Source organism: Lycium barbarum, chromosome 12, assembly GCF_019175385.1.
Source record: "Lycium barbarum isolate Lr01 chromosome 12, ASM1917538v2, whole genome shotgun sequence".
Taxonomy (NCBI): domain Eukaryota; kingdom Viridiplantae; phylum Streptophyta; class Magnoliopsida; order Solanales; family Solanaceae; genus Lycium; species Lycium barbarum.
The window spans coordinates 81,905,199-81,918,463 of NC_083348.1; the positions used below are offsets into that span (position 1 = coordinate 81,905,199).

The 13,265-nt window shown below is 32.3% G+C and overlaps 1 protein-coding gene across 1 annotated transcript; it reads left to right on the top strand.

Annotated features, from left to right (window-relative positions):
- Positions 1-7,011: 7,011 nt before the first annotated feature.
- Positions 7,012-11,226, top strand: LOC132623671 (uncharacterized). The gene is made up of 2 exons (XM_060338463.1): positions 7,012-7,784; positions 10,139-11,226. Exons 1-2 carry the CDS (start codon positions 7,366-7,368, stop codon positions 10,989-10,991), a joined length of 1,272 nt encoding a protein of 423 aa, XP_060194446.1. The 5' UTR covers positions 7,012-7,365; the 3' UTR covers positions 10,992-11,226.
- The last annotated feature ends 2,039 nt before the right edge of the window (positions 11,227-13,265 follow it).

Genomic DNA, 13,265 nt, shown 5'->3' on the forward strand with positions numbered 1-13,265 from the left:
GTTTGTGAAAAGAAACATTGTTAAAAACCCAAAATGCTTTTGAAGACTATTGTTTATCAGGCTAAACAAACACGTTATTAGGTTCAGGTTCTTTAAATTTTAACATTTAAGTATTGTTATATAAGATGAAATAATGATATAAATGGGTACCAAAAATTGTGGGAAATATCTTTTTCTTGCTAAAGTTAGCGCGTACTTATCCAAAAATTATTCAGTAAACTATAGTTATGATACTTGTTAGTGTAATAAAATCTTGACCTTTGAAATTTAAATGGGACACATGTCTCTCATCTAAATGTGTACTTGACGAAATGGAGAGGAAGGGTAATAGAGAGGAGCCAGATCCAAATAATTTAATCATAGTAGCTAAAACTTAAAGTGCGGGATTCGAGAACACAACCAATTAGTCATTGTCAAGTGTCAAATGTGTGTATAAACAATATATGTCTTTTTATTTATTGATTTGACAAAAACACCATATATGATTAAATTTTTTTCCTCTCATGCAGATAGCTAGGATAACCCCCTTTTTTATATGTTTATTTGTTAGCCGGCTTAGATGAGGGGAAACTTTTAGTGTAGTGATAAAATAGATCAAAATTTACTTACATATTTGAATCTCAAGTATGATATAAATGCATTTAGTGGTCCCACCTTATGTTAAGGAGTGTCAATTGGCACCCTTTCGTCGGAAAATTACTCTGTTTAGTTAAGTCAAATTTTAGTTTTATATAACTACTATTTAATTTTTTTTCGTGTGTCTACTTTTTATATTTTGACACTCCTTAATAAAATTTCTGGTTTCACCACTACTTAAATTATTGATATTTTGTTAGAATTTATGGCTCCAAAAATACAAGTTTTGATTCGTTTCAACCATGAAAGGAATTGAATTTTCAGAGGATGGGGATTATATAATACTCCCTCCAGATCTAAAAGAGTGTCCACTTATCATTTTTTTTTTAAATTCAAAAGGAGTGTAACCAATCAAGAAACAATTAACCTTATTCTTAAAAAATTGCTCTCATTAAGTGTTAAGTGATCAAATCTCAATACTAATTTTAGTCAAATTACATATTTTTGCCTAGAAGTTAAATTTTTTTTAAGAGATGTGCAAATAACTAAGTGGACACATTTTTCGATCCGGAGGAAGTACCAATTGGATTTCATTTTTTTGTGAGGATTGCCCTTCAAAGATACTGGTCTTTAATTTTTGCCCCTCAAATTGGTGGTCTTTAATTTTTGCCATTCGCCTAATACCCGAGGTTCTGGGTTCGAACCCCAGCTCATGAGTAAAAAAAAAAAAAATCGCAAGGAGAGGTTTGAAGCAAAGTTAGGCCTTAAGACAAACTTTTACCCAAAATTAGGTCTTAAGGCAAATCTCTGCCTTAAGGCCTAACTTTTGCCCAAAATTATGTCTATTCAGGCAGAGGCGGATCCAGGATTTAAATTTTATGGATTCAATCTTAAGATTTTTAGCATTGGACCCATTATATTTTTAAAGTTAGAGGTTCATATGTACTATTTATTGCAATTTCAATAACTTTTTACACATAAATTTAGGATCCGCGTCAAAGTTTGGGGTTCAGTTGAACCCCTATTTTGTAGGCTAGATATGCGTCTGTATTCAAGCAAAATTTAGGCCTTAAGGTAGAGGTTTGTAAAATTCCAACTAAGTTAAAGCAAAAAAAAAAAAAATTGCCTGAATGCAAACCTCTGCCCTAAGGTAGAGTTTGAAACTCTGCTTGAAGTAGAGTTTTGCATGCAAAATTCTGCCCTGCGAATCCAAACTCTACCTTGCGATTTTTTTTAAAAAAAGTTTGACTGAGCGGGAGTTCGAACCCAAAACTATAAAATTTTTAGCGAAGGACAAAAATTAAAGACCACCAATTTGAGGGGCAAAATTAAAGACCAGTGCCTTTGAAGGACAATCGTGCAAATGACCGTTAAATTTTAGATAACAAGTATATTGAGTTGATCTACGAGATGAAAACTCGCCTTTTCCGAAAAACTAAACTTTTTCTATTAGGTGCATATGATTTTAACTGCCAAATTACATTAACACCACAAAAAAAGACAGCTTCAACAGTAACCACGCCAAAGGATGTGGTGCGACGGATGAAACTGCTCTTTCCTTAATCAAAAGTCTCGGGTTTGAGTCCTGGGTATGAAAAATCCTTGGTAGGGAGCGCTTCCCTTCGAATGAGATCCTATGCAGCGCGTATCCGGATATAATCATGCTACAACCGGATATCGGGCGAGAGAAAAAAAACGTCAAATGTATTATGAACCTCGCAAACTGTCCCAAATGAGCCGACATCCATTTTATTGTTTACTTCATTAAAAATTCTAGCTGAAATGTTAAAGTACATAACATAAGTATGCATGTTATCTTTGAGTTATAATTGTTAATTAGTTATGCCAAGATATTTGTTCAAACATTTCAGAACTAGTCGTCAGCTCATACATCATTAAGTAAGAAAAAAAAAATCTCTGGCCATTACTACTAGAACTTTATATTGCGATGACTCTATTTTTATTTATCTTTAATTTTAAATGTTTATATGAATTCCTTTTGGTTTTTGAAGCTCAGGAAGCGAAGTAAGATGATAATTAAATCTGAGAACAAGTGAATTTCTTTTGGTAGAGGATTTTAGCCCCAACTGGTCCTCAACTAAAAAATGACTATAATTTATTCATCTTCAAGAAATTCAAGAGCAAAAATAAAGAGAAATTAATATAAGTGCATCGACAAGAGGGATTGCTCAGATGACAAACACTGAAATCCAGAAGTCTCAGTTTCAAGTCCTGATGGAGACAAAATATGTTTAAGCAACACACATACACACGCGGTATAAAAATACGGATCACTTATACCTTCTCAAACATTATATAGTAGGAGTAATTAATAGGGTATTCATTCAAACTAGGCCTTAGGGAAACAAGAAGTAAAAGGGCAGTCATTCTTTGACACTTGAGCTTCACCATTAGAAATAACTAAGGATAAGGAGTTTTTCTCCTTTTTTCTTAACAATTAGGATATATAGTTTGTGGTGGAACACCTCATAGAATCACCCAACTTCTATTCTATCTAGCATATATTTGCAAAAATCATGAACCACCAAGAAGGAGGAAACGAAAAAGAGGAACACCAGATGATGCATTATAGTATTATTTGATCTCAAAGCCTCCTTCACACCAAACTAAATTTGCACATGTGGTGCAATTAATTTTGATTCCTACTATTCATATCGATATCAAAATCTTTAAGTGGAATCTAACGTGGGAATGCCACCCCAAACCACAACACTGCTCTTTATAATGCAAATTCCACTCCCAATTTTATAAAATTGAGAAGAGAGCTCTCTTCTTCCTTTTTTCTTATTGGTAAGCCAGAAATTTTAGAGGACCAGCTAGCGCAAGGTTCTAAACTCGGTAAATAATGCATTATTAATTTAAACTCATAATTTTTTGTAGAATTCAAATTATTCTAAACTCGGTAAATAATGCATTAGTAATTTAAATTCATAGTTTTTTGCAGAACTCAAATTACATGTTATGTTTGTACCACTTATAAACCAAAACTATGTGAGCGATTCTCTTTTCTTCTCTTCTCGCTTCTTTTATTTTTAACTTTTACCAAAATTAGTTTACTTTCTTTCTCTCGATTCCCTTTATACCATTAGAAGGAAAAGTTTTAAAAAACACTACTACTATAGTATTGCTCCTTCTTGTTTCTTTCCTACAAAAAAGGAATAAAATAAAATGATTTATGTTTCATGCTTCCCCCTATCTATGGTCCCTTTGTTTCCCTATTCTCCAAGCAAAGCCAAGAATATTTCTTTTCCCCTAAGAACGTTTATTCAAATGCAAAACCTAGGTAGTGCTTAATGTATCAGAACATTAATATATAGATTTCTATCATAATTTGTCAATGATTTCTCTCCTACCTTGAAATTAGTGGCATCATTACCAAAATACCAAACCAATACTTAATAATAAAGCGAGCATATTAGGTGGTAGAAGTAAGGATGGATAATCCAGAGAAGCTGGTATATAGCTTACCACATATACTCTATAAGCAAGCTTGATCCAGCTCATCTACCTTAATTGTTCAAGCTCCTATTGATTCTATATAATTCCTTAAGAGTATCTATTTTATAAGTATATGAGTAATTAATTTATCCCTAAGTAGATGACGTATTTAATACCTTTATACTTTGAGTAAGATTTACTATAGAATTAGTTAGCTTAGTCTCCACAACACCGCCCCCCCAGCCCCTATTTCCGTACCAATCAATTTTCAATAAATACAGAAGAAAAATAATGTTTTTATAGGATTTGTTTAAAAGTTTATCTTCAAAGGTTCCCCCACCCCACAAAAATTTTGGGGAAAAAAGCCAAGGACAACCAAACAACTAGAGACAATCAGACTACATCGAGAAAAAAATATTCAAACACTTTCATTTCCCTTTAACCAGCCGTGCTTCCGAGTGAGAAAACCTTTATTTATAATTTTAAGTTATGTTGGAGAACGGCCAGTCGATATAAAAGTCGAACTTTCTTTAGTAACACAGTAAATAACAATTTATAACTCCGATTCTAAAACTATCTATTCTCCTTTTTGTTAAGATTTCTCAATATTTTTTTAAGAAAAAAGGTTTTGGAAACAAAAAATCATATGTATGTTCCATATATAATTATTTTCTTTCAATTAATTATCAATAAATGATTTATGAAATTTATGAAAGCTGACACTAAGTTGGTTAGGGCAGCACGAAACTCGGGCTTATGTTTGATTGTCTGACACTAATGAGCCTACATTGGACTCACACGTGTGTTCCGGTTTACACTCTTTTTTGTCTTACTTTAAATCTATGTAATTAATTGTCAATTTAATGACAATAACAATGATGCAATGCAATAGCTGGATTGTAGTAAGCCCCTGTGAGGTTGTGACATCCAAGAATGATAGCTAGTGAACCCTTGCACATGAGATGATCAATATTGTTATAAATGCGTATTTCTTTTATTGTATTTAAACAATTTTGGTTAAATTTTTGGACAAATAAGGAATTTTATAATGATTTCAAATTGGTTGATAAATCATTGATCACAGACGAAATAGCACGGTTTGCTCTCCAAATGGGCTGGTCCTTAATTTTTGTTGTTCAAAATTGAACCTATACTTAACGGGGTATAAGTTCTTTAAAGGCAAAGGTCATACGGGGCATAACTTGTAAGATATTATAATGTCAAAATTATAAATTTATGTCCCGTGAATTATTTATCTTGAGAGACAAAAGTTAAAAACGAGCACAAAATAGGGGGAAAAGTGCAAATGAGCCTTGATCACATCCTGCAGGGCCTGCCCTTTCCTTCTGTCTTTGAGCTCTAAAAAATATTTTTTCCCACTTGAAATTGCATATTCCTCTTTTATAAGTTTTAACATGTATTATAACAATCCCACCAAGCAAAATAAGTATGTAAAAGAACATGTACGAAGCTATAATCATGTTGCACTTTAAGGATAGTTTTGTTCCCATGAAATTAATGATCTCGTCGTGGGTTGTTAAATTAAGTAGAAAATAAAAAGAAAAGAAAGTGTTTTTTTTTTTTTTTTTTTGAGTTGGTACGATTGGTCGGTTAAATAACGTTAAAGTTGAACCGTATAATTAGACGTGTAACACTATCGAAAATTATTAACCCAATATAGGGAAACATGGGGCATGGTACACCCTGACTCCCACGTCAAACAATTAATGACTTGCATCAAAATCAATGGGTCTGAATGCAAATTGAATGAAGATTTAAAAGGTAAACATCCATGATCTGTGAAACAATCCTTCTGGGGTGTTCTTGAAATGAAATAAAAGTATTGCATTTATAAAATCAAACTGAATAACTAGCATGCAATTAACATGTGACACTGGTCACTGGTGGTAAGTTGCAAATAGACTTCCAAAATTTTAAAATTGTTAGGTGTTTATACATATTTTTTCTTTTCCCTTTGGGCTGCTTGCCAATTTTCTCAAAGTCCATAAAAATTAGGTCCTTTCACTAACATTCTCGCAAGTAGCCATGATTTGACCCCTTTTGACATTTGACTTATTAACTGCTATAAGGTAAAGTATTGATCACACGTGCTAATCTAAATAATTGGATCAAACCAACATGAGTTGTGGTGGACGGTTGGGATCCCTCTCCACCTTTAATCAGAGGTATCGGGTTTGAATTTTTGATAATGGAAAAAGTTTTTATCGATAGCGCTGCCCTCGGAAATGTGCCTTGCGGTTCGAATTTAATCGAAATTTAATGTGAATACCGGTCATCGGGTGAAAAAACAAAGAAAACTGAATCAACCAAAATAGACAACTTTTGCCGTCGTATCATACTTCATTGTACAGGAAAAAGGTGCCTAAACTTGTGTATATTGAGGTCATCCGTCACTAGTTTGTTGCTCAATGTCCCTTTTAGAGTAAAACCAAATCTTAGAAACCAAAGGTACGCATTTCTTGCTCCTTCTTGGAGGCAAGGCTTTCAAGAACTTCATATAAACCCTTCAAGTTTTGATAAATCAATAAAGCTACCTAAACTACGAGATCGGCTTATATATTAGTAAAAGATAAATTTCATAAAAGGTCACAGAAGTACATCTGTTTTGTCTATAAAGTCGCGCAATTTTGTTTTGTTACTTAAAATCTCTCACCGTAGTAACACAAAAGTCACAAATGCCAGAAACCTACCCTTTCAATGAATTGAAATAACTTTTGATGGTTTAATTAGTCACAGCAACACATCCCATATTTTAATTTAATAAATACCCAACCTGATGAAAACAACACGTGACCCGACAAATTAAAACCCAAAGCCTATAGGGTTTATATACGAAAATTATATATATGAAATATAATTTGGAGATCAGAAGTGAAACTTAATTTAAGTGTAATACATATCAAAAGTTTGCAAGAGTAATCAATTTTGAAGACTAGAGGGGGGTTCCCACAATTACAATTTACAAGAAACCACTAAGGGTCGATGTGGAATTCTCTCTAACATGTTCCGCTAGCCAAGCTCTATATAGTGCAAATGTAACAGTTGTTTATAACAAATCAGAAAACTTCACGTATTCCTCCCATCCTATGTAACTGACAGATTGTGAGCCTGCATGTGCTCTCTGCTCTTCTTGTTTTTTCCCCTCACAAAGTCTTCTTCTCTCTTTGTCTTCTTCTTACCCCAATACTAATCCTTTTCTTTCACCCAAAAGTCAAGAGTTAATTAAACACACTTAATTTAATACCTTTGGGAATTTCAATCCCACCCCTAGGCCCCTCCTTTCTTCTTATATGTCCTCTTCACAATAATATGCCTAATACTCCCACAACTAGTACTAGTACTAGTAATTTTTATTTGACTTACATAAAGCTAAGATTTTTCACAAAAGTCAGGCGGTTTCTTCAGCTTAAGGCAACTTCTAAAAAGCCATTGAAACCTTTGATTGTGATTGAAGAAGAGGAAAAGGGTGTAATGGGAAAAGAGGGTAGTAAAGATTATGGGTGGATGGTTATGCAAAAATCAGTGAAGAAACTTCATTTTGGGAGCTGTGATGAAAAAGAGGTGGCTGTAAAAGAGATAAAGAAGTTGGCTAAAGATGATGTAAAGAGGAGGAAATTGATGGCGGAGCTGGGCGTAATTCCACCGCTTGTGGCCATGGTTGGTGGTTCTCAGGTGGTGCAGAGATTGGCGGTGCAAGCATTAGTTGAGCTTGCCAATGGCTCTTTCACGTAAGTAGTAATTCTTTCACATAATATTAATCACTCTTTTATGTTAAATCTTTTTTTTTATTATTTTATCAATTTTTGGTTTTCATTTCTTCTTTCATGCTTGCTTCTCATTGGCTAACAGTTATGATAAAAAAAAAAAAACAGTTATGATCAAGTTTTAAGTGCTAGTTCTGACGCTGTACTGATATATGTGTATAGAAATTCTTAAAAATTGATAAGAACAACAATCATGAATTTATATATATATATATATATTTATTATTATTTTTTATGTGAGGTATTTTTTATCATCACATAGAGTGAGCAATTTATAAAGGTGAAATTCAATGTTTATCTACATTTTATCCCATATTCATGATGAATAGATGAACTGATTTTAAAATTTAAATTGCGTCATTCACACAGTAGATGGCGTATTTACTATTTCATGATATCATTCCATAAAGAACATCGTTTTTTCTTTTATACCAAAAAGAACAAAGCATTTTTAGTCAATTTTTCATACAATTTTTGTATTAATGGTTTAAAAACTAAAGTGACAATCTTTGGAGATCAAGGTTAAATTCAATAAAAGAGGCACTAGATGAATTTTACCCGGTAATCAAATTGATATGCGTGCTAAAGGCTCTAATATTACCGTCATAAAAAATGACTGTAACTAACATTTACGATATAATATTAATTAATTTGGTGAGCTGAGATTTTTGGTTGAGATTTTGATAGTGATTTTATTAGTTTATACAAGGGGTTCCCCGTAGTACAAGTTCATCCCATTAAGCTAGTGGGGGCTCATAGTGCGGTGGAATGACGTGACAATTTATTATTGGACCTGTAACTAGCTGCATAAATGGAATGTATCAAAACGTGGATCCCACTGGCCACTTTCAGTGGCTAATTTTTTACTTTAAATCCACTGTATGGCACGTGAAGTTTGGTCTTGGGAATATATATCCTGTTAAGTGCCCAAGAAGTTCATGACTTGTACGGTGTACCTCAGATAATAGACAGTCATGATATTTTGATACCCCTAGTGACTTTAATCCAAAAAGAAAATTCATAAGTCCAATTAAATGTTGTAATTCATTGAATTTTTACTTTTATTTATTTCTTGGGATTTGTCTGAGCAAAGATTAGGACTAGAATTTAGACTAAAGTAATGTAAAATTGAATGTATGAGGAGTTTTAAACAATTTAATCATGCAATAGTTATTCTTGTAAAAAGAAAAGATCTTACTTTATTGCATCAAGAGTTTATTCTTTAACTTTCTCGTATTTTTCTCTTCCTTTTTTTTTTTTTTTTTTTAGATTTCCCCCTAAAACATGACTTGTCTAGTTGCTTGTTTTTAACCATATGATATTTCGAAAATTGTCTTACCTTAAGTAGGTAAGTGGTAACCCTGTATGACTAGGAAATCAACTAGCAAATGGATTTTATCAACTTGACTCTATTATTTCTTTTTCTTTTTTTTTCGAATCAACTTGACTTTATAGTCTATAGCCGTAGTATTTTGGAAGCCTTAAAATTGCAAAGATAAGTTAGTTGAGTGAGTCCAACTTGACTTTCTAGCCATAACATTTTATCCGAAAAGGACTTCTGAGTATGTGGTATGACCACATTCCTTTGGTAATTATGAAAAGGGTTGAATCGACTCTATGATGATGGTGTACAGTAGCATTCACCTGACCTTTAACATATCTACTAGTACTTACTTGGATTAATTTCATGAAAAAAGTTTGTCATGATTGTTCTAGACACGGTAAAGATAACATTTTTCTTAGCTCAAGATATCAGTTTTCTCTTATCAGAGAAAAATGATTTAGAAATTACTGTTATTGATGCTGATGTTGTTGCCATAGAACGCATTCATTAACTAGTTAGTACAACCATGTTTGAAGCGAGAGCGATTTGTGGTATAATTTTTAATTTTACAGACATGTTATTCTTCCTTGTGTACATTATTTGTCAGCCGATGTGATCAAAGTGTGGTGGCTCACGTATTAATTAAAAAATAGTAGGAAAAGATCGACTTTTGTTGACCTTGAGTTCGTAGCACTGATCTGGTTTGCCGAATCTTATTGACTTCTCACTCTCAATAAGTTTTTAAATTTCTATGGTTATTTATTTGGGGACCCCTACATGATTGGGAGACCCCTAACTCCAACTTCAATTCCTACCCATTTTTCTATCATTTTCCAAGTTGTTGACCAATAAATATAACTAATGAAAGTCATAAAATTGGGTCCCTAAAGTTTGATTATTATATAGTTTTTTTTTTTGGCCATATTAGTGGATTCGGATTGTTTCATAATTCATTTATTTAACATTATTCTGTTTTCTTGGTTTCCCTTTTTAGGAACAAGGCTCTGATGGTAGAAGCAGGAATCCTATCAAAATTACCCCAAAAAACAGACAACTTAGATGGAAACACAAGGCAAGAATTTGCAGAATTGATCTTGTCTATATCATCATTAGCCAACACCCAATTCAATATGGATTCCTCAAGAATTATTCCATTTGTAGTCAGCATTCTTGATTCATCAAATTCAAGTGTTGAGACTAAATGTACATGTCTAGGGACATTGTACAATATATCCTCTGTGCTGGAAAATTCTGCCAGTTTGGCAACTAATGGAATAGTAACCACTCTATTGAGATTGTCTTCATTGAAGGAAGTATCAGAGAAAGCACTAGCCACATTGGTGAATCTTGTGGTTACCCTAATGGGGAAGAAGGTGATGGAGGATAACCCGAGGGTCCCCGAGAGCTTAATCGAGATAATGACATGGGAAGAGAAGCCAAAATGCCAAGAATTATCGGTATACATTTTGATGATTTTGGCTCACCAAAGTTCAATTCAAAGGGAGAAAATGGCCAGGGCTGGTATTGTTCAAGTACTTCTTGAAGTGGCATTGTTGGGTAGCTCTTTGGCCCAAAAAAGAGCATTGAAATTGTTACAATGGTTTAAGGATGAAAGGCAGAGCAAAATGGGACCTCATTCAGGGCCACAAGTAGGAAGGATGCCAATTGATTCACCACCAATGAGTCCAAGATCTGTTGAGGAAAGCAAGAAACTGATGAAGAAAATTGTGAAACAAAGCCTTTATAAGAATATGGAAACAATTACTAGTAGAGCCAATGGTGGTAGTGAAACTTCAAGGCTGAAGTCCCTAGTTGTTAGCTCAAGTTCTAAGAGTTTGCCTTACTAAGATATTGATCTTTTTAAGCATTTGATCAAACCTCATCTTGCACTACTAGTGCATTGTTCTGCATGAATTGTTCATTTCTTTGTATCATATGAAAATATTTGTCCTTCAGAAAAAGAATAAAAAAGAGTGATAGAATAGCCAAACAACAATAGTCTAATGATTCGTTCCAATACGAAGAAGCAGATGTGGTTCCAAGATTTGAATTTTATAGATTTAAGTCGAGATTCTAACACAACTTATTTAATTTACTTGGTTCAAAGTCAATTATTTATATATGTTTAGTAATTTTTTCACACATATACAAGGTAGAAGCTAAAACTATTCGACTCATCTGAACCATACCTGGCCCTCTACATCCGTCCCCGGGAAGAAGTACACTTTTATTCCTTTAGCTCAACACAAACATGCTTATGTGAATAATATCACAACAATGAATTATTTCCATCATTCATGTTTTATTACATACTTTTTCTTCCCTCTCCTGTGTGATGTTATATTTGGGTTTCTCAAAGATAGAAATAGATTAATCGTGTTTGACTAAACTTTTAAAATATGCTCATTTTAAAAATATTTTTTTGTGAGAAGTGTTTTTTCGAAAAATTTACTTCGTAGAAAAGCTAAATTACAATTCTATACGTGGGGAAGGAGAAACTACGCATTTGTGAGTTTGAAGTGGTATACCAATGTTTATTGTAACTGTTGTATTGTCCTAATTTATAGGTGTAGGATTTAGTGGTTTGGGCAAGTTGTAAAAGCAAAAGTCTTGGGTTCAATAAGCATGAATTCTTATACAAATTAAATTTGTTAACTACTATTAAATAATGAGTCCGGAGCCTAAATGGCATAAATTTGTCACAAAAAAAACAAAAGGGGTTGCCCTTTCCACAATAAACCAAAAGGAGTTTATCGTGGAGGGGGCAACGTTTTACACAAAAAAAAAATTGTCAGATCGGAATTAAAAAAAAAAAATTGTCAAGTAAAACGTTGCCAACGTTTTACAAAATCAGATTTTGCAAAAACGTTGGTCACCCAACATTTTACAAACTAAAGTTTTTTTTTTTTTTTTTTTTAAGATGAGGTATCTTTTGATTTTTCCCTTTTAAAATTTCAATGAAGCTTTTTTTTAATTCAAACATACACCACAAGTCATATAACTCAAACAAATATTCTAACTCTAACCTTTCATATAATAATTTAAAATGTGTTTTCTACTATGTGAACATAAAAAAAATACTAAAAATATAAGTTAAATAAACGTCACACATTATCTGAATAGTAAATGTTAAATTAAATACGTAATTAAACACCACAAGACATATTATATATTTATTATAATAAAGACAACAACATATTCTTGGAAGATTACATAAGGAAACAACGATCGTACAACTTAGAAAAAAACATAAAAACCAACAAGCAACAACAACTACTGATTTCTATCGGGGCAGCGATTCTTGTTATGACCTGTTTGCTTGCACGCTGCCCCGACAGAAATCAGTAGTTGTTGTTGCTTGTTGGTTTTTATGTTTTTTTCCTAAGTTGTACGATCGTTGTTTCCTTATGCAATCTTCCAAGAATATGTTGTTGTCTTTATTATAATAAATATATAATATGTCTTGTGGTGTTTAATTACGTATTTAATTTAACATTTACTATTCCGATAATGTGTGACGTTTATTTAACTTCTATTTTTAGTATTATTATTTTTATATTCACATATTAGAAAACACATTTTTAATTATTGTATGAAAGGTTAGAGTTAGAATATTTGTTTGAGTTAATTATTATATGACTTGTGGTGTATGTTTGAATTAAACAAAAACTTCATTGAAATTTTAAAAGGGAAAAATTAAAAGGTACCTCATCTTCATAAACAAAAACAAACAAAAAAACAAAAAAAATCTTTATTTAACATTTACTATTCAGATAATGTGTGACGTTTATTTAACTTATATTGTTAGTATTTTTTTTATGTTTACATATTAGAAAACGCATTTTAAATTAGTGTATGAAAGGTTAGAGTTAGAATATTTGTTTGAGTTAATTATTATATGACTTGTGGTGTATGTTTGAATTAAAAAAAAGCTTCACTGAAATTTTAAAAGGGAAAAATCAAAAGGTAACTCATCTTAAAAAAAAAAAAAACTTTAGTTTGTAAAATGTTGGGTGACCAACGTTTTTGCAAAATCTTATTTTGTAAAACGTCAAATGTTTTTTTTTTAATTCCAATCTAACAATTTTTTTTTTGTAAAACGTTGCCCCCTCCATGATAAA

Excerpts from the sequence above, each read along its gene's own strand:
- LOC132623671 (XM_060338463.1), top strand. The coding sequence starts at position 7,366 with ATGCCTAATACTCCCACAACTAGTACTAGTACTAGTAATTTTTATTTG. Across the intron at positions 7,785-10,138 it reads CTTGCCAATGGCTCTTTCAC|GAACAAGGCTCTGATGGTAG; the intron begins GTAAGTAGTAAT and ends TTCCCTTTTTAG.